The 25590-nt window shown below is 36.6% G+C and overlaps 1 protein-coding gene and 1 pseudogene across 12 annotated transcripts in view; one reads left to right on the plus strand and one right to left on the minus strand.

Annotated features, from left to right (window-relative positions):
• Nucleotides 1-25590, minus strand: part of CDC42BPA (CDC42 binding protein kinase alpha) — a 197866-nt gene that overhangs the window by 82356 nt on the left and 89920 nt on the right. For all 12 annotated transcript variants that reach the window (XM_033099455.1, XM_033099454.1, XM_033099452.1 and 9 more), the window contains 5 exons: nucleotides 19423-19623; nucleotides 17531-17779; nucleotides 15751-15830; nucleotides 11395-11561; nucleotides 594-716 (listed from right to left, as the gene is read on the minus strand). In XM_033099455.1, coding sequence (XP_032955346.1) covers nucleotides 594-716; nucleotides 11395-11561; nucleotides 15751-15830; nucleotides 17531-17779; nucleotides 19423-19623 — 820 coding nt within the window. The remainder of the gene's footprint in view (nucleotides 1-593; nucleotides 717-11394; nucleotides 11562-15750; nucleotides 15831-17530; nucleotides 17780-19422; nucleotides 19624-25590) is intronic.
• LOC117018417 (histone chaperone ASF1-like) lies at nucleotides 20209-22296 on the plus strand (annotated as a pseudogene).

The following is a 25590-nucleotide window of genomic DNA, read 5'->3' on the forward strand; positions in this document are numbered from 1 at the left end:
GAGCCTAAGACAACACCTGGTACATAGGAGGTGCTCAATAAATATTTGTTGAATGAATGAAATAAATAAATGAATGGGTATAAGTATATCAAGTTGTCAAAATTAATTTTAATCTATCTCATAAATACACTGAAAAATGAATTGTTACAAAAAAAATTAATTTTCACATGCCTCATGCCTGTATAATGTCATTCCCTTATCTACACCGTCCTCCATCCTTACTTCTAACATGCTTTCCCCTACCCATATATATGTTTTGCCAGACAAACTCCAACTAAACATCCCAAACTACTAGGTCTTCCAAAAAAGTAGTATTTGTTAACTTAAACCTGGCTTAGGTCCTCTTTCTATGTACTCTCCACGTACCTGTGTTTATTTTTTTTTATAGCCTTTTCAGATGTATTGTAAAAACTATCTCTTTTCCATAACAAAAAATGAGCTCTTGAGAGCAGAAACAATTCTTATTTGCTTTTTCCTCACTGGCATATAGCTCATATCACACAAGACATGACAAGTACTCAATAAATGTTTTGTGTGTGAATAAAACATTTTTTAAAATCTACTAAATTGAATAGAGAATCACAGAAATTTACCTCTTACTTGTTTCCTTAGTTTTTCAATTTCTTCTTTTAAGGTTTTTATTTCTACATCCTTGCTTGCTGTCAGCGGACCATCAGCAGTTGAATACTGCAGAGCTTGGACAGTCTGTGTTGACTCTTTAAAAAAATAATAAAAGACAAAATAAGAATGATGGCCATATTTTTAAAATTAATAGCAATATATCTTTTTCTAGAGAAATCCTTGTAATTCCACTGGTGAAAACATGTACCCAATGACAAAAAGCATGTAAACACACTAAAATTAAATTATACAACTCCATTGTATGTCTGTAAAATTACAATATATGTAAGAAGGAATCTACCTTCTAATACGTGCGATTTAAAGTTTTAAACACTGCTGGTGCACGCTGCCAGTTAGTCAACTATTTGGCCCCTTTTATCCTCGTAGGGAGTGTCACCATGTGATATGCCCAAAACGTATGTCAGATGATGTATGAAAGACTAAGTCTGGTGCATGCAGAGAGGTTTAGAGATGTGAATCTATAATATGCAGAAGCACTGGTCTTCAGAATTTCAGGTATGAAAGCGGAGGCTCACCTATAGGTGACTTTGGCTCAACAGTTTAGTTACTCTGCTGTCTTATGGAGCGTTCTCCAATAGTAAGTCTCTACCTCACCATGAGTTTTTATTAGGACAAATCAATACTGATGCTTTATAGTAGTCATGCACCGCTCAATAATGGCAATATGGTCCGAGAAATGCATTGTTAAATGATTATGTCATTGTGCCAACATCACAGAGTATACTTACACAAAACTAGATGGTACAACCTCCTCCTGTAATTGTATACACGTTATACTTCATATGACTGGTAGCACAGTATGTGTGTTTATACCAGTATCACCACAAACACATTAATAATGAGATGCTCTACAACGTTACGACAGCCATGGGAATTTTTCAACTCCGATATAATTTTATTGAACCACTATGGTATACCAGGACAGACAATGAAGTTCGCAAATTTGTTGCAACAATGTTGGTAACCTTTTTTGATAACTGAGGGATTATCATATGAATTTGTACCAACTGGACAAACAGTTAACCAAGTTTACTATTTGGAAGTAAGGCTGCGTGAAAAAGTTAGATGACCTGAACTTTTCGCCAACAATTCATGGCTCTTGCATCACGACAATACACCAGCTCATGGGCACTGTCTATGAGGGAGTTTTAGCCAGTAAACAAATAACTGTATTGGAACACCCTCCCTACTCACCTGATCTGGCCCCCTGTAACTTCTTTACCCAAAGATAAAGGGATAGTGAAAGGAAGACATTTTGATGACACTCAGGACATCAAGGGTAATATGACGACAGCTCTGATGGCCATTCCAGAAAAAGAGTTCCAAAATTACTTTGAAGGGTGGCCTAGACACTGGCATCAGTGCATAGCTTCCCAAGGGGAGTACTTGGAAGGTGACCATAGTGATATTCAGCAATGAGGTATGTAGCACTTTTTCTAGGATGAGTTCGCAAACTTAATTGTATGTCCCTTGTATGTGGTCCATTGTTGATCGAAACAATGTTATCCAGCGCATAACTGTACTTATTTATATATTGCTTTATATAACTTATTACGTATACAATGTATATTATTAAATATATTACATATATATGTGTATATATATGTTTGTTTGTTTTTTAAACTCCAAAGGAATGTGACCTTCAGAGGATGGAGATTTTCTAATTTATTTTCACCACCTGTAGAGAAATAACATCATTGTCATCATGCACAGTTGTCAATAAATATTTATTAATTTGAATTAAAGGTGTAAGATACATCATCTTGTGCATCCAGCCATGATCTTCTACACCTAATAAGTATTTCTTTGAGTATAAACATACTAAAAATTGGTGCTTATTCTATTTATTGTTTTTAAAAGAATATCCTTTGTTTATTTTAAAGACATCTAAGTTGGGAGTAGAATATGAGGAGACATAAAAATAGTCCGTGGACATCAGTAGGAGCTATTTTTCCTCCTACACCCCACATACTGCAAAGGAAGAGGTGGGGCAGGTATCCTTGCTGCTCTGTTACCTCTGTCCTCCCTGTAAGTCCCAGGTCTGCTACAAAGCCCATTACCTGTTCTTTATAGTTATCCACTATCTTTCTTTCTCTTTGAATAACAATTTTACACACTGTTTACTATCCCTCTTTCTATTACAACGCTTTTTATGATTCTTAGTGACTTTAACACAAAAATTGACGATCTACCTGATACACTAGCTTCTCCGGCACACAAATCCCCTATGGCAGGCTCTGCTGGGTTTTTATTTACCCAGCAGCTATTCCTCTCTTCTTGCTTGTGAACCAAACTCAGGTGTCAGGCTACAATGTGCACAGGTAAGTGGGCCCAGCCAAAACTGAGGGTTCTATAAGTCAGTCATGGTAATCCCATCCTATATTAGTTAAGTATTAGTTAAGAATTAGTATGTGACTTGGTTACAACTAATAGTACCTTGAAAAAAAGTCCACGGGGGGGCGTAGCTTCATGGAAAGGTTTTAATCTCTCATTAAGTAAGAGATGTATGAAAGAAAATGAAACTTCCTGTTTTTTGGGTTGTAGATGTGTGAAGACACGATGTCTGGAACTTTGGCAGTACCGTGGAATCAACAGGGGAAAGCCAAAACCATCACAGAGACGCTAGCCCTGACATCAGCACTGAAAACTGTCCACTTCCGGCTTACGTTGAGATTAAGCCGGAATCCATATTATTTAAGAAATCTACTACTTGCAGCCCAAAACAACCCAGCTGATAGACTTCTCTCCAGTACAACCACCGAATCCATTGGTCATATCCTAGACCTCTGTGAACTTAGAAAAGTGTTTGTGTGTTTGTGGTGGGGGTGAGGTGGGTAGTACTGACATAGTGCTAGGAGACTGCTAGAGATATTTAGTATCTGGGGACAAAGTATCTGGGGACTCTATCTTAGAGTTTCTCACATCAAAGAATTACCCTGCCCCAAATACTTGAGAAATGCTAGTGTATACTTTGTCATTATTAATAACTGTACAGCCTCCAAAGTCTTGATTTCGAATATACCACCCTCTGACTACGTCTTATGCTTACAGCTCACGCGAGGGACCACGTCAGTAAGTCCTCATTCTCACCCAGAATGTCAATCCACTGTTGCTAGCACTTTTCTCTTTTCTTCCTTATTTGCAGGTTAGATTCCTTGGTCCGTGACTACAATCCTGCCTCGCATGTGCACCGTGATTTCTTTGCCCTGCTCTCCGTGATTGTGCTTCGCCTAGAAGGCCCCCATCTTGGCTAACTCCTGTACTGTGCTTTCCCCCAAGAAGCTGAATGTGGCTGAAGAAAACACTGTTATCTAAAATTCATGTCTACTAACTTGAAATATCTTGGTCATCGATGCCTGATAATCCTAAAATATTTCCTTAGTCCATTTACTCTTCTCTAAACTGACCATTCCACATCTTTTCTTGTCAAAAATCTAATACATTCTCCATCTTCCTTATACTCAGCTGATGCCCCTACTTTGTATTTGATATATCACCTGTCTCCTCAAAGTAGAATGCAAGCAGTGCAAGGGCAGGCATTTTTGCTTTTTCTGTTATTAGATTCCCAGTCATATGCAGAATAGTTTCTGGCTCATTGGTGCTCAATAAATAGCTCATAAATGGCTGAGTTGGCTTAAATGTTAATCTATGCCATTGTATAAAACAGGTATTAATACCAAAAGGCAATGATCTTATATTTTCATTGGGTTTCCTTTATGCAAATTATACCAATCACAGGTAACAATACTCTCTAAGAACATATTGAATAATTCAAACCATCAAAAAAACCTGGGACATAGAAATTTCTCATTCAGAATAAGATGGAGTAGGAAACAACAGGTTACTGTTCTATTGCTCCCACTGCAAAAAGTAAAAATATACTACATAATTTGCAAAAATCTTATTTTTACAAACATCATGTATCTGGGAAAGCAAAGAGGACTAATTAACCAGAGAAGGATGAGCCATAGTGAGTTGAAAGGGCTATGACAGCTGCCTATAACCTCAGAACCTTACCCCGTTCTGTGAGGGGGTTTAGGCTCAAGTTTGCCCTGAACTGAGGAATATTAGGCTAGGAAAAAACACACAAATAAAACATAGCTTCTGGAGAATAGGTGGAGCTGGTATAACAATATGGAAACCTCAGGATCCCTAAATATGTGGTGCTTTTGTTCTTATACTATATTTGTTGTATCTGGGGGCTGCATGGAAGTTAAGGAGCTTCTGAAAGTCAGACTGAAATATCCTATGATATTGGAGTATTCAGAGGCAAAGACTTACTTGAAGAAGAGGGTCTGTCTCAAACACATGGCCAGTCTCCCCATCAAGACATTTGCCATACTTGGAAGTGCCATGGGGTAGGAGGGTGAAGGGCAGAATAGTCCCACAGTTTATGCAGTAAAGGAGAAAGAGCCCCAACCAAGCTCTATCTTGTTCTCCCTTCATGACATTTGAAACCAGAAGGAGGTTGAGTCTAATTAAATCTGCAAACCAGCCTGTCCTAGCTCAATTTCTAACTAGACAATGAAAGGGAAACCCTATCTGGAGTGAAATAACACAAACATCATTCTCTGTTATTTTTATCCATAATATTTGTCATTCAATAAAAATTATGATACATTTGGAAAAGCATGAAAATGTGATCAATAATCAGAAGACAAGAACAGAAATAGAGACAGACCCACAGATTATCCAGGTATTGGAATTACCACACAAGGACTTTAAAACAACTATTATTAGTATATTAAAGAAAACAGAGGAAAAGATAAACAAAAAGATGAAAAATGTCAACAAAGAACTGAAAACTGGAAGAAAGAATCAAATGGATATTCTTAAACTAAGAGAAAATATATGAGAAAATATATGAAATGAAGACTCATTGGATGGACTTAACATCAGAATAGACACAGTGGAAGACAAAACTAATGAACCTGAAGGCAAGTCAATTAAAAATATTCAAATTAAACACAAACAGAACTAAGAATGCGAGGAACAGGATAAGAAATCTGGGACACAGTCTAAGATATACACAATGGAGTCACAGAAGGAGAGGTGAAAGTAAATGGGGCAAAAGAAATATCCAGAGATTATAACTTAGAATTTTCCAAAATTGATAAAAGATACCAGTTAAGATTCCAAAAGCTCAATGCATCCCAAACATTCCAAAAGCTCAATGCATCCTAAATATTAATAGAATACTTTGTATTCTATTAATTAATTCTATTCTATTAATACAAAGTAAACTACACCTAGGCAGATCATAGCAAAACTGCAGCTAAAGAAAAAAACCTTAAAAGCAGCAAGAGGGAAAATAAGATACATTCAAAAGACTACGGTTAACAGCTGGCTTTTCAAATATAATGGATGTCAAAAAACAGTGGAATAATATCTGTATAGCATTAAAGGAAAAAAAACGTGCCAAGCTAGATTTCTAACACAGCAAAATATCCTTAAAAAATGAAGGCAAAATAAACACATCTCAGACAAACAAAATCTGAGAGATTTTTGTCACAAAACACATATATCACAAGAAATACTAGAGGAAGTTTTTCAGATTAAAGAAAAAATTATTCCAGATGGAAACATGAATCATTAGGGAGAAAAAAAGGGTAAGCATGTGGGTAAATAAAAAGACATTTTTTAAAAAAATTAGTAAGTAACAAAAATTTAAACAATAAATTTATCAATAGGTTTACAACAGAGAGGTCAAATATAAAACAACAATCACACAAAGGATTTTTGTAAAGTTTTTATACTGCTTGTGAAGTGGTAGAATAAAAGTTATTTTTCAAAAAGACACATAAAAACCTAATAGAAAAAAAATGGGCAAGAACCTTGAACAGGGACTTCAGAAGACTGACTATCCAAAAGGATAGTAAATATATGAAAAGATACTCATGTCATTACTTACTAGGGAAGCACAAATTGACATCATAACGAGACACCACTACACAGACATTATAAGAGCTAAAAGTATAAAAGCTACCAATATTAAGTTCTGATGGGAATAAAAAGCAAACAACACTCATGCATTATTAGTGGAACTATCGATACAATTACTTTTGGAAATGCTTCGACAATACTTTCTAAAGCTGAAAATACTCTAACCTATGATCCAGAAATCCTACTCTTAGGTAGATATCCAAGAAAAATAAGTACATATGATCACCAAAATAATAATAATAATAATAATAATAATAATAATAATGATAATATTGTCAGAAGCTATCCTTGTAACAGTATCTGGAAATAACCCAAATAGTCAACAACAATGGACTGGATGGTATGATCTGCATGTTTGTGTCCCTCCCAAATTCATATGCTGAAATCCTAACCCCCAAATATGATGTTATTAGGAAATGGGGCCTTTGAGAGGTGCTTCAGCCATGAAGTTAGTGCCTAATAAAAGAGAACCCTTGGAGAAAGGACACAGCATGAAGGTACTGGCTATGAACCCTCTCTTGACCATGTTGGCACTTTGATCTTGGACTTCCAGCTTCCAGAACTGTGAGAAATTTCTGCTGTTGTTAAGCCATCCAAACTGTTGTATTTTCTTACATAAGCTAGAATCCATTAAGATATTGGATAAACAAGCCTTTTTTGTATTTATGTACAATGTAATACTAACCAGCAGTATGAAAAAAAGAATAAACTATTGATATATACACAACATGGATGAATCTGAAAAACAACATGTTGAGTGACAGAAGCCAGATACAAATGAGAACATACTGTATGATGCCATTTACATGAAGTTCATGAACAGCTAAAATGAATTAATGGTGAAAAAATTAAGATAGTGTTTCTTTCAGGGTGGTGGCTTACAAATTGGCAAGGGGCATGAGGAAACTTTATACTACGCTAGAAATGTTCTATATATTGATTGTACATGACTGTACACATATTTAAACATTTATGGGGCTTATACTTAAGGAGAATACTTGCACACTTTATTGTATGCATAGCACCATTTTAAAATCAAAGCAGTAATGTCAGCATCATGTGACACGGGTCATTCCTTTTTTCTATCCCTTTCAATTTACAACTAATTGGACATCCATAACCAAGCAAAGTGCTCTGTACAGCACACCAATACACCCGAGAGATCCATCCATCTGCACATCCAAAAGTTGTCGGACTGTACCTCAGAGAAGGCTACAGAGCCAAGGGAGTTGCAGCAGAGGCGGTAGCAGCAGCGACCTCTCTAGCAAAGGTGGAAAGTGAGAGTGGTGAGTAAAAGTCAGCCTGACCATGAGGGCTGCAGCTGGACAGACCCCTTGGCTCTTCAGCAATACCCCAATTTCTGAGAAGAGACCTCAGTGACTGGGGAGAAGGAAAAGAACAGGAAGAAGGCAGACAAATACAATCGAAGAACAAATTTCCTGCTGTCTGCCCACAGATCTCTGGGACTCCCCCACTCTAAGATTCCCCCAATGGGCCATAAACATACCCAAAGCTCCAAGTCTAAGCACACACTTCCCCCCACTCTGCCATCATCATATTTAAGTGCACTCCAAACTTGAGAAGTGAGTCAGTTCCGGTAAGAGAAACCAAAAACTTGTGTTATATCGCCACCTTCTGGAAAACAAAAGAAAGTTTTCTGATTGCCAACCTGTAGAATTTAGAATCAAAGTAAACAAAGCCTTACTCACTAAATAAGAGAAATGTTTGCTACTTCAAATGTGACGGCAGAGGCACATTTCATGAAACACTGAAAAATCATGGTAACACAGCATCACAAAAAGAAAACAATTCTCCAGCAACCAAACTCAAAGATATAGAATATTGTGATCTAATAAAGAATTCAAAATAGCTGTTATGAAGAAATTCAACAAGCTATAAGAAAACTCAGAAAGGCAATTCAAAAAACTCAGGAATAATATTAATGGACAGAAGAAGTAAATTCCTGAAGAAATTGAAATTATATAAAAGAACCAAACAAAAATTCTGGAGCTGACAAACTCAAGAAATGAAATGAAGAATGCATTTGAAAGCACTGGAAATAAAGCAGACCATATGGAAGAGAGACCAGCAATCTGAAGGACAGGTATGAGAAATGATTCAGATGAAAGAGGTGAATAAGTATTTTAAAACATGAAGAAACCCTACAAGAGTTATCAGACTCCATTATAAAAGCCAACATAATAGATATACCAAAAGGAGAAGAGAGGGAGAAGGGGGCAGAGAATATTTAAAGAAATAATAGATGAGAACTTACCCAAACTAAGGAAAGAACAGGACATACAAGTCCATGAAGCTGATAGAACACTTTACTATCTCAATGCCCAGACCTTCAACACACATTATAACGTAGCTGTCAAAAGTCAATGACAAAGAAATAATTTTAAAGGGGAAAAAAAAGTAACCTATGAAGGAATCCCCATTAGTCTATCAGTAAATTTCTCAGCAGAAATCCTGCAGGCAAGGAGAGAGAGAAATGAATGACACGTTCCAAGTATTGAAAGATAAAAAAATTGCCAGCCAAGGATACTCTATCCAGCAAAATTACCGTTGTTTCCCTGAAAATAAGACCAGGCCTTATATTAAGTTTTGCTCCAAAAGATGCATTAGGGCTTATGTTCAGGGGATGTCATCCTGAAAAATCATGCTAGGGCTTATTTTCCGGTTAGGTCTTATTTTCAGGGAAACATGGTATCCTTTAGATATTAAAAAGAAATAAAGGCTTTCTCAGATAAACAAAAGCTGAGGGAATTCACTACTAGATCTGCCTTATAAGAAATACTGAAATGAGCTCTTCAAGCTGAACCAACAGATAAAGTACATAAAACTCTGATTAAGGTGATAAATAGAAAACTGGAATTCTATTCTAGAAGTGTGTTAATTATAGCATAAATGTTAAAGGTAAAAAGCATTAAAAACAACTATAGCCCCTCTAATTTGGTAACAAATTCACAGCATAATAAGATTTGTGATATCAAAATTATAAAAGGGGAGAAGTAAAAGGATAGAACCTTCCTTCATAAGTGTATGAAGATAAGTTGCTATCAGTACAAAAAGGACTATTTTACCAATGAGATGTTTTATGTAAATTTCACGGTAACCACAAAGCAAAACTACAGAGCACAGACATGAAACATTTAAAAAGGTAAAATGTCACCATGGAAAACCACTAAGTTACAAAGGTAGAAAGAAACAGAAGGAAAAAAAAATAGACATACAAAATAACCAGAAGGAAAAAAATAGTAATAATAGTAAGTCCTTACGTATCAATAACCATCCTAATTGTAAATGGATTGAATTCACCAATTAAAAGGCACAAAGGGGCTGGCTGGCTGGATTAAAAAAAACAAACAAAACAAAAAGAGAGACCTTACTAGATGCTGCCTCCAGGAGACTCATTTCAACTCGAAAGAGACAGATAGGATCAAAGTGAAAGGATGGAAGATGATATTCCAAGAAAGTAGAAACCAAAACAAAGTGGGCAAAGCCATATTTATATCAGACAAAATAGATGTCAAGCCAAAAATGGTAACATGAAACAAAAAGGTCATTATATAATGATATAGGGATCAATGCATCAAGAAAATATAAAAATTGTAAATACATATGCTTCCCAACACCCGAGCACTGAAATAAATTAAGTAAATCTCACAGATCGTCAGGGAGAAATACATAACAATATAATTATAGCAGGAGACTTCAATACTCCATTATCAGCAATGGATAAATCATTCAGATAGAAAATACACAAGGAAATATTAGACTTGATGCATACTTTAGGACAAATGAACTTAACAGACATGTACAGAACTTCCCATCTAACGTCAGGAGAATACACATTCTTCTCAAGTGCACATGGAACATTCTCCAGGATAGATCATATGACAGGACACAAAACAAATCTTAGCAAATTTAAGAAGATTAAAATCACACCAACTATTTTTTCTGACCACAACGGTATGAAACTAGAAATCAACAAGAGAAAAATGAGATGATCTACAAATACATGGAAACTAAACAACACACTTCTGAACAACCAGTGTGTCAATTATGAAACCAAAAGAGAAATAAAGAATTAAGTCAAAACAAATGAAAATAGAAATACAACATATCACATTTGTGGAATGAAGCAAAAGCAGTTTTGAGAGGACGTTTATAACAATAAAGGCATATATTAAGAAATTAGAAAGATCTTCATAAACAATCTAATCTTATACTTCAAGGAACTAGAAAAAGATTAAACCCAAAGTTAGCAGAAGGAAAGAAATAATAAAGATCAGAGCAGAAATAAAATAAAATAGAGATGAGAAATAAAACTAAGAGCTGATTTTTCAAAAAGATAAATAAAACTGACAAACCTTTATCTGGACTAAGAAAAAAAAGAGAAAACACACAAAGTTAATAAAATTAGAAATGAAAGAAGAGACATTACAACTGATACTACAGAAATACATAGGAACATAAGAAACTCCTATGGGCTAAAAAAGTGAAGGGAATTAAGAAGTACAAACTGCCAGTCATTAAAATAGTCACAGGGATGTAAAATACAGTATAGTGAATATAGTCAATAACATTGTAATAACTATGTAAGGTGTCAGATGGGTACTAGACTTACGGGGGTGGGGGGAATCACTTCATAAGTTATATGAGTAAGTGTCTAATCACTATGTGGTACACCTGAAACTAATATCATATTATAAGTAAACTATAATTAAAAATAAATTTTGAAAATACTATAAAAATGAAAATACAAAAAAGCGGAAAATATTATCTTTACAATAATATATTTACCTTGAAGCTTTCTACTAAGTTCAAGTTTCTCCTGTTCTAGGCGCTTAATTCTTCTTTCATAAGCTTCAGTTGCTAAGTTGTTATCCAGAGTTCTCTGAACATTAACATCAAGATCCAGTGAAGTGGGACCAGCTGTAACTCTTAAACAGCTCCTATCAGAAAGAACGCTGAAGAGGGAAAAAATACGGTTTTACAATGAAACAAAAAGTTTGAAGAAAAAAGATAACTTTTTGCAATTGTTCATTTAAAACATGGATTTGAATACCTCGTTACAATTAGCCATCTTGAATGATAAAACACAATTTTTTTGCAAAATCACCATAAAAGACTTTACAGAAGCATTTTTAGAATGAAAACTTAAATTGCCCAAATGACTTTATTTTTAATAACCATAAATTCTAAAAAGAAGTTTGCTGAAGGATTATTACTGGTAGTTTGTGACCACTGAAGTGAAATCACAATCAAAAACACCAACCATGGTTTTCTTTAACTAGAATTTGGAATCCAAAAGTATAATGCTTTCTTTAACTCAATATAATTTAATTTAAAATATTTGAAGTGCTGGACATTCAGCAGTGAGCAAAACAGACAAAACTTGTCCGTGTAGCGCTTATAGTCCAGTGACAGAGACAAAAATAAACAAAATAAAAATGTAATATAATTAGTACATTAGTGTTAAATGCTAAGGAGCAAACATAAAGCACGAAAGCGGGAAATAAAGTATTGGGGAGGAAATAAAAATTTTTAAAAAGTGGTAAGGAAAGTCATCACTCAATAACTTTGAATAAAGTCCAGAGAGGGCGGGGGACTCAGGGAATATCAGAGGGAGAAGCATTTCAGACAGATGGAACTTAAGGGCAAAATCCCTAAAACAAGAGTATGTCTGGCATGTTCATGGGCCAGAAAGGATACCTGCGTGGCTGGAGTAGAGTGAGCAAGGGGAAGAGGAGTAGGAAATAGAAAGATAAAGTGAGCCAGTCATTTAGGGCCTTAAGAACTTTGGCTTGCAGGTAAGATACGAAGCCAGCAGAGTTTGGGGGCAGTGGAGATTGGTCCTGAACATGTTCTGGACCAATGACATGTTCTGACTTATAGCAGGGTCACGCAGACAGGTTCAGAGAAAATAAGAATCAAAGTTATGAACGTTTGAAGTAGGTGGTTAAGAGAGATTTTAAGGAGAAGAGTGGAGAGAGGTCTCAGCTGGAGATACACAGTAGGAGTCATCAGCAAGGACCTGGGAGAACACCATGGTATAAACGGAAAAGATTCAAAGACTCAGGGTGGAACGAGGGAGATTAGGAGGCAGCAAAAGGGAGACTGAAAAGGAATGGCGAGAAAGGTAAGGAGAAATCAGGACAGGGCCCTGGGAGCTAAGAGAAGAACGTCTTTAGTGGGAAGGAGCCATGACAAATAACGAGTCTAGACAAATCAGTAAGACTAAGATGATGAAATGTAGCAATATGGAGGTCAGTAGTGACACTGATAAAAGCAGTTTGCATAAAGTGATGGGCACACACACCTGACTGGAATAATGGCAAGAAAGAGGAGAATGAGAAAAATGGACAAAATATGCAACAGCTGGAAATAATTTTTCTATAATGTGGAACAGAGAAATGGTTGATAGCAGGTAAAGAAAGTGGGATTAAGAGATTTTATATTTTGCTTTAAGATGGGAGAAAAAAATGCATGTCTGTGGGTTGATGGAAAAGATGTGATTATGCAAATGACACAGAAAAGAAAAATCTTATGATGTAACATAAGATTTTTTCCCCCCCTGGGCACGATTTATTTTTTGCATAGGCATAAATTAGAATCGAGATAAAAAATTAAGAACCCAATAGTGCAGCATTTGTGACAAAAGAGCACAAAATGAAACCTGGTTGGGGGCAGAGGCTGTGCAGGGGCCAGTGCTGGAGGACCCCAGGCACTAGAGTAGGCAAAAGGGGAGGAAAGGGGTCGGCCTTAGCTCACAATTCATGCATAAAAAGAACAGCATACAAGTCCAGAGGGATGTAGGCAGTAAATGTGGTGATGGGAGCTTGTGGAAGTTGTCTGCTGTTTGCTTCAACCTCTCAGTAAAAGAGGAAGCCAGATCACAGGTGAGAGTGAGGATGACAGAGGTTTCAGAGGAAAGTGTACAATATGAAATAGCTACCTAAGACAGCGGAAGATGAATACACTCGGTAATATGATATATTTGCCAGGCAATAAAAAGGAACACGTGAGGTTGGTAATCATGAACTTACAGTGCGACTGGTTAAGAATAGTCAGATATTTTTCTCTAGACACTGAACTGCATAGATACACGCAGAAAACCGAATTATAATAATGAATGTTGACGTAGCAAAACCAGTGTAACAAAATGAGACAATCAAGGAATTGAGGGGGCACACAAGGAGTGTTATAATCATTCTCAATGGAATTTAAACTGGGTCAGTGAAAAGACGGTTAAGATTAAAGATGGGCCGAAAGTTCTGATGCTTGACACCTAGACGCATTTATTCAATAGCATGGGACGCGTCTAATTCCTGCCCCACTGCTAATAGCTATATTCTGAGCGCTCTATTTGTCCTATTCTTTTTCCTCCAAAATGAGTTAGATTCTTATATGTTCTATTCATTTTGTAATGTTTAACTTATTCTAGCAGTAGCTTTGTGGGGACAGAGCCAGGAGTGCAGTTTCCAGGCTCTCAGCCTCACGTGGAAAGGTGCTCACTCAGGTAGTAGATGGCCATCAGCTGTGGCTAGTTGGCCGTCAGCTGTAACCAGTGAGCCTTTGGCCACTAATATAACTGCCATGGCTGAACTAGCAATAAACGGGGGCTAGCAAGAAGATGGTGGCTGAGCCTGCAAGCGGCGGAGTGTGGATTGTGCATTGCAAAGAGGAGGATTGCAGCTAGCAAGTGAGGTTGGTTGGCAGAGAAAAGTGCACGGCAGGTTGCGGACAGTGTGGCTCCTGCTTCCTGTGTCTCTAACCCAGCCACCAGCAAGAATATAGTGGTATGACTCCCCTATCTATGGCTCCGTGGGTGTTCCTTTTTGGCCTCACCATGTCCGGCGTTATGTGGGGAGCGGGCGCAGAGACCCCGCAGGTTGCCTCGCATGACAAATGGCGCAGTGAGCAGGGTACGGTGCCGGCCAAAGCTCCCCGAAGGGCGGTGGAGCAGTTTGTGCGTATGAGCACTCAGTCTCAGGAAGACCGGGAGGAGCAGCTGCCGGAGAGCTGGACCCCCTCGGAGGGGTGGGAAGACATGGACGGTTCCCCAACCAGCAGAGGCCGGAGAAAGCGAAGGTCATTGCAGCCCTGTGGGCTGGGAAGTGCTTGCTGAGGCCCTCACCCCCAGATTGGGGAGGACTTGGAGCCCCCGCCCTGCGGAGAGGGCACACATTGTGAGGCTAACGCGCAGCCCCGCTGAATGACTGTGGACTATGGGGAATGGGCTCCATCCCTAATTTAATGGACTGCTTGACTGCTTGGGAACGTACCATCATGTAGTGGAACTGGCAGATGTTTGCTTTTGTGTCTCGACCAGCCGCCATGGAGAATATGTGAGAAAGACTGGCTGTGTCCTGAGAACCCTGGCTGAGCCCAGGAAGTCTGGCTGTGCCCAGAAGGACTGGTGGCGCCCTGAGAAACCCTGGCTGTGCCCAGAGAGCCTGGCTATGTCCAGGATATTGCATTCACCACCAGGCGCCTCCACAGGGCCCCTCATGGAAGACGATTGTCACACAGATTGAGGCGAGACCCTGTAGGGGTGGAGTGTGGGGACAGAGCCAGGAGTGCAGTTTCCAGGCTCTCGGCTTCATGTGGAAAAGTGCTGGCTCAGGTAGTAAATGGCCATCGACTGTGATCAAATGGCCATCAGCTGTGGCTACTTGGCCGTCAGCTGTAACCAGTGAGCCACTGGACACTAATATAACTGCCATGGCTACGCTAGCAGCAAATGGGGGCTAGCGAGAAGATGGTGGCTGAGTCTGCAAGCGGCGGAGTGTGGATTGCAGATTGCAGAGAAGCGGATTGCTAGCAAGTGAGATTGTTTGGCAGAGACAAGTGGATGGCGGGTTGCGGATAGTGTGACTCCTGCTTCCTAGGTCTCCAACCCAGCAGCCAGCGAGACTATAGTGGTATGACTCCCCTACCTATGGTTCTGTGGGTGTTCCTTTCTGGCCTCACCATGTCCTGTGTTCTTATGTGGGGAGCAGGACCGGAGACCCCGCCTGACACCCTGCATGACAAGCTTCATCCTGTTTTTTCTTTAATTTTTGATTTACAAAGTCCTCTCATGCCTTATGTTTTTTAAAACCACAATTCATTTTAATTTGCTTTGTCTAAATTATGTTAACTTTGCAAACTTACCAGCTACTAGTATAGGTAAAACCAACAAATGGCAGATGGTGGCCAGAAAATGCAGTATGTGTTGGTGGAGGCATCGTTTCCTAAAGGAATTAAAAACATCTGGTAAGAAATAAGTAACTATGACCTTATGAAAATAAAGATGGAAAGTCTGACTGATATTGCGAGTACCGTCATTTTTCATGTATTCCACATGTGCAAATTTGCCTAGTCGCTAAAATGGATTTGTAACTCAGAATCAATATTCACAGTGTTTTTGCAGACATGTGCAGAGCAAGGAGAATCTGAGCTGCACATGTTCCCCGCTGGAACTGAACAAGGAGACACTCGCCTTCCTGTTTTAGCTCTCAGGCTGTAAACAAGTGTTCTTCTCAAGGTCTAAGAGTGTGCCATGTTTTTCTCACTTTTGTGCTTTTTACAGGTGATTTTGCTTCCAGGATAGTGAAGTGCCATCTTGGGTTCCTAAGCAAGAAGGCTGTGATGTGCCTCACAAAAAAAAGTTAGCTAAGCTTCATTCAGGCATTCAGGCATGAGTTGGTGGTGAGTTCAACGTTAATCAACAATTTCTACTTAACAGGTGTCTTTAAATAGAATCACACATAAAACAAGGTTATGTTTTGATGAAAATGTCTTGACCACAGGCTCACAGGATCCTAACCCTATGTGTCCCCTAGCAGCAATGGTACAACTAATAGTGTTCACGGCGACTTTATTAAATGTAACTACTGCAAATCATCAGAACTGACTGTACGTATTCAATTTGGAATAACTCACAATTTCTGTTAACAGTAAATATAATTCTTGTAATAAACAACTGATGAAGGAAGTCCGTTTTATTCTATCTCGTAAGTTTCAGAAAGGAAAACATAAGAGAAGTTTTTATCTGCCTTGAGTATAGTACTTACTGAACAGTGAAAAGTGATATAACAATATAAAAATTCTTAGTGCAGAATTAAAACCATAAGAAATGTAATAATTTAATTAAAACAACAATTCAAATTAAGAAGGCAAAAATCTAATTTTATGCTATTTTCCTAAATTCTAATTTAATATAACCTAACAGTTTAGAGCAGAGATTGACAAACTATGCTGGCCTGTTTTAGTATGGCCCACAAGCTAAAAATGGTTGAATATTTGGCTTAATCTGCTGGTTTGCCACTTACTTCAAACACAGCTATAACTTCAGGCTAGTAAGGCTGTATATTTTCTTTCACTTCCCACCAAGTTTGTTATTTTTAGTGGCAACACCACTGGGCGTGGGTATTTAGCTCTCCAGGTCAAGTCAGCCCCCTCGTGCAGCAAAACTGCTGGTTTTTAGAAGCAGCTCCATGCTAGCAGTTCTACTGCGCCAATCAAGCTGAGGGAACAGGGGTGTGGGCCAGAAAAGGGAGCGGATTTTAACTAAAGTTCAGCGGTTTTTCATGAATAAATGCTTCTCAATTTATTTACCTTGGGTTGATTTGTAAAGCCCTGAAATGGTTGTTTTTGACAATTTTGTCCAGTTTCATGGTGGTTTTTAACCTCTTCATTCTGCCATCATGAAGTCCACTTTTAAGCATCTAATTTGTCGTCTTCTTAGGAAACCTAATGGCATAACTAATCTCAGAAGTAAACCTTTGAATTTGAATAACTGTGTTCACGTCAGTACACTCTCTTAATTTCCTGAATTTGTGAGAGAATAAATACTAGAAGCCATAACTGTCTGATAATTGATAAGCTCGTCCATAAAATTATAACCATATTAAAAAGAAACGGGGACAGAACTTCACAATGTGATACTCACAGAATTCTTTAAACAATCATCATCCACGTCAAAATTTGATGTATCTGTTGGGCTACTAACTTCTGGAATGTAAGGTGCTTCACAGTTTCGAATATTATCCCAATCAATTCCATTGAAAAATGGGTGTTTCTTAAAGTCTTCTATTCCATTTTGACCAAGTCGATGTTCTCTGCTACAAATGAGCCTTCGAATAAGATCCTTAGCATTTTCAGACACATCTGCCACTTGAGCTGGAAACTGAAACCTCTCCTAAACAGAGAATAATAGAAACAAAATGTAAATCAGTATATAACATATTCAGTAAGTTGATTAACATTTATTTTCTTGAAAATACCTTTTCTTTTAAAAATATCTAATAAGTGTATATAGTGGTACAAAGAACTGATTCTGAAGGAGATACAGGGATAAATGAGAAAAGACTCTCTTCCTAAAAAACTTTTAATTTCATTTGTGCTTATACATGTACTATAGAAAGAATTAAATGCTAAAGATACCTTAAATGGCTGTCAGAATGAAGAGAATTCATTAAAAATAGGAGAATGACTGAGTATTTCAATAGAGCATAGATGAGTTATATAAGCCACATACTAATGATTAAGTAACAATAATAAATATTTTTAAAGAATGTAATATGTACTTGACACTACTGGAAGTGCTTGTAACTCATTTAACTCATTTAACCCTCACAGCAATTATCTAAGGTAGGTACTATTATCCTAATTATATAGAAGGGGAAACAAAGGCACAGAGTTCAAGCCACCGGCTCAAGGTCACACAACTAGAAAACGATAGAGCTGGCATTTGAAATGAAACGGTCTGACTCCAGAATCGGTGCTCTTAACAACCATGTTACATACAATGGTTTCCCTCTGAAACGCTTTACATACTTTTTACAACTTTGTAGCTATTTACTTTCAATTCTTCATAACTATTTAGCAGATTATCTTTGAAACTGGGTTCTAAGAGCATTAACTTTATCAAACTGATTATCTATCTATCTATCTGAAGCAACTAATCATAATTGTGTCACCAGAACAAATTAAAAAGAATAGACTGTCACTCCCTTTATGGGACACTCCTATTCATATTCCAGGTGTTTGCAAATGCTCACAATTTTCTGAGACCAATCAATCAAAACCTTCCTCTTCCTGTTATGAACAATCTATTTCCATTTCACTTGGTACTAAATGGACTCAAGTTTTATTCATTCCTGTTGTACATCTGGATTTTTCCCAATGTTTTGTGATCATAAATAATATTGGAGTAAGTATCCTTGTACGTACATCTTTGTACTACTGAAGATTTCCCTAAGGTAGCTTCTACAACTGAAGATCTCAATCAAAAGTTTCAACTATTCCTTAACACTCTAGACGCATACTTATAAACTTCTTGACAGAAGGGTTATATCAACTTATATTCCTATCAACAATATTCATCTCACTGGATTATTTACAGTACAGGGTACTATTTTTCTTTTCGTCTGCCAATTTGACAAGGGAAAACATATCTTGTTCTTACTTTGATTTGCATTTCATTTATTATTACTGAGGCTGAGACTTTTTAAAATGTATCCTAATCATGATTATATTTATACTATCATATAGTAATTACTATACTATAGTAATGATCTAAACTGCTTATGAAGTTTGTTTTTCTACTGGAGAGACCATTTAATTTCCTATTTGTCTAATAAAATACAGTGTAAGGTTAGAACCAATAATTTTAGGTATAATTAATGGACTTTGATTATTCATGTTTGTCCCCTATTAGCATAGAAATTAAACTGTTTACTGTTTTTAGAAAAATATTTTCTTTTTAAATATCGCACTACTTTACATTTATTATATGTATTATTTACCACATTAATTTGAAAAACAGTAAAATGTACTAACTTTGTGATTCATGATTTTTCCATATGTCTCCACCAGAGATTCTGCATAAAATGGTGTTTCTCCATAAAGCATTTCATACATACAGACCCCCAAAGACCACCAGTCACACTCAGGTCCATATCTGCCTTTTCCATCTTCCATGGCTTGAAGGATTTCAGGAGAGATATAATCGGGAGTTCCAACAGCCACTGAGGACTGGACCTGAAGAAGTTCACATTTTTAGTAATCTACTATAATATGTTAGAAACAAATCAAAATATTTACATTTATTAGATACACAATAGACATAACTACAACTATGTCATTATCTGAATTTAGCTTCCTTGTAAATATAAATTAAATTGTACATAATCTCCACACTAACACTTCTCAAAATTTTGTAACACTATAGAACCTTTATTATAGAGGTTACTTAATTGACTACGTTTAGGTTAACCAAGTGATTTAAACACCACAGCAATTAATAACAAATTATTTACTTTAGAACACTGTTATTATTGATATTATCAACATGTACATATGGAAAACTGGAACTATAAAATTTTTACAATTAGGGGTAATAAGCCCTAAACAAACCTGGCTAATATTTATGAACAACCTGGAGATTATTTTAAAACACCTTAATGGAAACTTAAGGAAATAAGTAACAATGTCCTTCAAATTATTAATTTAAAAAATTATAAAAGAGGAAAGCTATAGCCTTGAAATAATAAAGTCCCAATAGGGAAAAATAGTTGTGCATATAATTATGACAAGTTAGATGTAAATTGGAAACAATTGCTAAAAATGATCCTGGGCACAAATCTTGTAAGATGCTCTGAAGTAAAAAAAAAAAAAAGGTTCCCCATGTGTTTTAAAAGATTATATCAAAAGATGAACATTCATAAGGTAGAATAATGGTTAATACTCTGAATTTTCTAGACTAAATTACCATTCTTAATAATTATTACAATAAGCTTCCTCTTTGGCAATACTGAAATTAAATAATTTGAGAACTCATCCATTACAACTTTAAAAATACTAGATAAAATATAACAACCATTTTTATAAATATATAAATGAGCTTTCTAAAAAAAGACAACTCATAGGGGCCAGTAATCAAGAAATGGTTGAGAATCTGGGGTGGTAAGCATTAGAGCAGAAATGCGGTTGGGAATTGCCGGTTTTCATTTTCTAGGTACTTGGATTTTAACATGTACATGAGGGCAAATGGAAAGACCTTGGGCTTACATGAGGTTTGAAGTGAGAGGCTGCCGCATACAACCTTTACCCTTAAAGGGTATATTGTAAGCAAGAAGCTGAATTACAAAACTGCCACTCTGCAGAGAGATATTTTGTCTATCTTGATTGCTGATATGTGAAGATAAATTCCTCCTCTGGAGATTCATAACTTTAGGTCACACAGTCCCACTGGGATTCTGATTCACAGTGCTTCTGTGGTCCAAAAGTTCTCAAGCCAAGAAACTGGCAAAAATATTGGCAGCAGGTTAGGAGCCCCTAGAAAGCCTGACATAACAAATTCAAAACTACTCTAGAGGACACATGCTCAAACTTAGCCACATATAATTCCCATGCATAACAGCCCATTGAAGATAAGCTCACAATCCAATATATGAACTCAATGAGAAAACATCCCATTATGAACAAAAGAAATCCAAACAAACAATACAATTAGAGCCCTAACATCAGTTCCACTTCATGAAATATTTATAATTATTAAAGACATTTTTTAAAAATCAAAAGCATAACAAAAAAGAGATAGAAAGAAACAAATGGAAGTTCTAGAAATGAAAAACTAGTTAAAATAAAAAACATAGTAAATAGGTGAAAGATATGAAAAGATAAAACCAGATACATTTCTATTAAAAACATTAAAGAATAAAGACAGATTACCTAGCAAGGAATGACAATTAGACTGACAGCTGAATTAATTCTAACATAGCAGTCAGAAGAAATGGAATCATTTCTTCAAAGTGATGAGACAAAACAATTGACAAAATTATATTCCCTACCAACCTAAATTATGATATAGGCATGGGGGGTTAAATAAAGACATTTTTACGCAAAGACTGAGTGAACTATCACATGTAGACGCTTTCAGATAAACAGAAGCACTAAAGGACACACTTCAGAAAACCAGAAATTTAACCCAGATGGAAGAATGTGGGCCGCAGCTGCACTGTCATGTGGGGCGGGAGCCATGCTCTCCTGCGCAGGCGCACTGAACTTTATTGTGCCGCACCAAGCCCCGGTTTCCACTGTTTGTGTTTTTTTTTAAAATACGTCAAAGGTTCAGGTGAACAACTTAGTGGTGCTAGATAACCCTCCTCCTTTCCACATCACCTTCGAGTGAGTCGAGGAGCTGTCTGAAGACTTGGAATGGAAAATTATCCCTGTGGGCTCTGCAGAAAGTGAGGAACACGATCACGTTCTAGACTCGTTTATAGTGGGTCCTGTTCCTGCAGGATGGCAAGTTTTGTATTTCAGGCTGATGCACCTAAGCCAGGACTTATTCCAGATACAGATGCAGTAGGTGTCACAGTTGTGCTAATGACATGCACATATCAATGTCAAGAAGTTATTAGAGTTGGCGATTATGTCAACAGTAAATATACCGAGACAGAATTAAGGGAAAATCCGCCAGTAAAACCAGACTTTTCTAAGCTTCAAAGGAATATTTTGGCATCTTATCCCAGAGTCACAAGATTCCACCTTAACTGGGAAGATAACAGAAAAATTAGAGGATGCAGACAGCAGTCATCCAAATCTACAATCACAACTTTCAACAGGCGCATTACTTTCACCATCAGAGGGATGGTGCACTTCAGAAACTCACTAAATGTCATGCTAGAACCCCACACTGACTGCATGTGACCACCTGCCATCCCTCTAGTACAAATTCAGCTATAAAAACACACAGAACTATTTCCCTGAAACTCCGTAAGTCATAGTCAACATACAATGTGAAGAATTTGTTTCAAGAACGTGCTGTAGAACGTTTATAAGAAAACCAGTATTTGAGCAAATTGTGAAATATAAATACAACTATTTTTAAGCAGTTTTTTCTCTAATGTGTTATTTGTTCTGAAACTAATCTAATTTAAAAATATATTATTTTCTTCTCCTCTATATATAATTGAAGCATTTATAAAGAAATATGAATCATTAGACCAGGTTGTAAAAATGTTCTAGCCTCTTGGACAATCATCTTTGGACCCGTATTTTACTGGCCTTCAAAAGAACAAAGTTCACTTCAACTAAAATGTTTCTTCCTGTAATAACACAGTTTGGTTTCATTTTAGGGGAGAATTTCCATTCTTTTTTGGCATGTCCTTAGAAGGGATTTGAAGTCAACTATATGCTACAAAGAACTTTAGGATCTGACTTCCCAGGCCATCTAGAAGCCTCCTATGGTTACTATTACGGTTCACGTAATGTTTGATAGCAATCAGTTTGGTTTCTAAGATAATAACAAATGTGGTTAATTCTTTATAAGTCCTCTGGCTGTGGTTTTCATTTTTATAACAGTTTAGTACATCAGAACACTCCTTGAATCACACATCATTACCCAGTGAATTCAACACGTCAAGAGCAGATACAAACTCCCTGAGTTTAAGAATAGGAGACTATAATAAATTAATTTATACAAATATTGTAAGCTTAACTCTTTAAAATTGTTTTCATAGATCATTTCTTAGCAGCACTTACATAAAACCAGTGGGGTAGATTTGAGAGGGTACATTTATTATAATAGATAAGTTGTTACTTTGGAAATATATATATTTTCACACATGTAGTACTCTTCTCCGTATCCCTTGAGACTCATGCAGAATAAGATTAGGCATATTTGTGGTTGACATATTCTAGATAGCTTTTCCAGATAAGTTTTTTTTTAAAGCAATCTTGGAAAGGAATGCATTAACTAAATGGACCAAAAAATTCTTTTTCTTTGATGAGAGCTAGGTCCTTCCTCAAAAAGTTTCTTATGCTCCATTAAATTAAGCGTAGAATATTCTCACTACTCTTGCTGCCTTCATATCTGAAACTTCCATACTAACATTTTAAAGCTTTTATTTTGAAGAAGGGAAAGGGGCATTTGTCTGAATATGCAATCTAAGTTGTACATATTTCCTGTCATTCTAAGAGAATTTGTGAAGCAAAATTTTACTAAATGTTAACCTTTGAAATTTAATATACCAGCTCATTAACGAGTTCACTAACTAGGTTCATAAACTTTAAAAGCAAAATACATCCTACTGTTAAAACTACATGAAGAGAATCCAGTACTAGAGAGCAGCACAGTGAATTCCAAGATGATAAGGAAAGGTAGGCCTAGGATGATAATTCTGCTGTCGGCCTATAGAACACTCTAGATTAGAATGGGAGAATGCAAGACTTTGGTATGGATATCGTCAAAGGATAAAAGGGAACTGTGAAGTTAGCGTGTCTGAGAGAGGAATTTCTAAATTACTTAATACCTGGTGAAGAATTTGAGGATAACTTTGTGAGAATTACATAGAAAACTAAGCGAAGCAAAGTGGTCACTTACTCCAGGGAGACCGAAAAGTTTTTCAAGAAAAGAAATGTAATTAAAATCAACTGCATGGCATAGCTATGAGCTGAACAGGACTTAATGACACTGTGTGATAATTGCATTGAGAAGATAGAGAGGAAGTATATGGGTTGGGTCAGATTAGGATAAGAGATCTGAATCCTTATCTTCCATGGTAGGAAATGAAAAAATATCTAAAACTAAATAATCAAGAGATGACAGCAGCACAAATACGGTAATAATAAATATGTAAGTAAATCAAATGATTGAAGAAAGAGCTGAAAGGTTTTAAGTCAGCCTCTAAAAAAAGATTTGGAGGTGGGAAGAACTAGAACAAAGGAATGCTGTTTTTTGTGATGTCTTCCTGAAATATGTATAGATTGGTAAAAAATACAAATAAAATGGAAATAAAACAAGTAAAAAGGTTTCTTCATTATGATTTTCTAAATGGAGGACCAACATGCTATTATGCCCCCCAAAATTACTTTGAGATCATCAATAAAAAAATGAATTACTAGGAAGACACACCAGGATTTCAGGGATAAATCTGATCAGGGAAAACTCATACAGACAGAAAGAGTGCTCACTGTATTCGGAATGTACAGGGACTTGGAAGACTGGACATCAGACTCCAGGAGAAGAGCCTCAGGTTGGAGTCTACAGGGCTTATAACCTGCAGGACTGGGGAAAACACTAGCTCTTCCCCTGGAATTCTTTTTCAGTGTAGCTCTCTCCTCTCTGGAATTGTGGTCCACAACTTCCTGACGCCACAGCCTCCCTGACTTTAATCTGTATTTTCTCAACTCAGCAAGACAGCCATGCTATTTCTTCCCTCTCATGTCATACTGGGCACTATCCACTTCCCACTTTATGTATCACACACATATAGTTATCCTGTAGCAGTATAATTCCACATACACATCTTACACTGTGTGACTGTTATTCTGTCTTTTACTTCCACATGTTATAAACCCCACGTTACAATGTTATTATTTCTGATTTTAACAGACGCTTTTTTGTATAAATTTAAGAAGATAATACAGTGGTTTTTTTTTTTTATTCACTTACTACCATCTTATATTCTTTATTCTATAGATCTAAATATCCAAATGGTATTATTGGCCTGAAAGGCATTCTTTAGCAGCCATGCCTGCTGGAAGTTAATCTCCTTTCATTTATCAGAAAATGTCTTTAATTCATCTTTATTTTTGCAGCATGTTTTTGCTTGATACAGAATTCTTGGTTTACAGATTTTTTTTCTTCTTTCAACACTTTAAAGATACCATTCCATGACTTTTGATGAGAGGTCAGTGGTCATTCTTACCATTTTTCTACAGCATGTAATGTGTTTTTTCTTCTGGCTGCTTTCAAATTTTTTTGTTTGTCTTTAATTTTCAGCAGTTTTATTGTGACATGGCCAAATGTGGTTCTTTTTATAAGCTTGAAATATGCTAAGATTCTTAGATCTGTGTTTTTCATCAGATTTGGTAAGCTTGAGCCGTCAATTTTACAAATTCTTTCTGCTCCTGTCTCACTCTCCTCTCCGTTGAGAAGTCCAATTATAAGGATCCCTGAGCCTATATTTATTTTGCTTCAATCTTTTTCTCTCTGTTCTT

Source organism: Rhinolophus ferrumequinum, chromosome 27, assembly GCF_004115265.2.
Source record: "Rhinolophus ferrumequinum isolate MPI-CBG mRhiFer1 chromosome 27, mRhiFer1_v1.p, whole genome shotgun sequence".
NCBI classification, from domain to species: Eukaryota; Metazoa; Chordata; class Mammalia; order Chiroptera; family Rhinolophidae; genus Rhinolophus; species Rhinolophus ferrumequinum.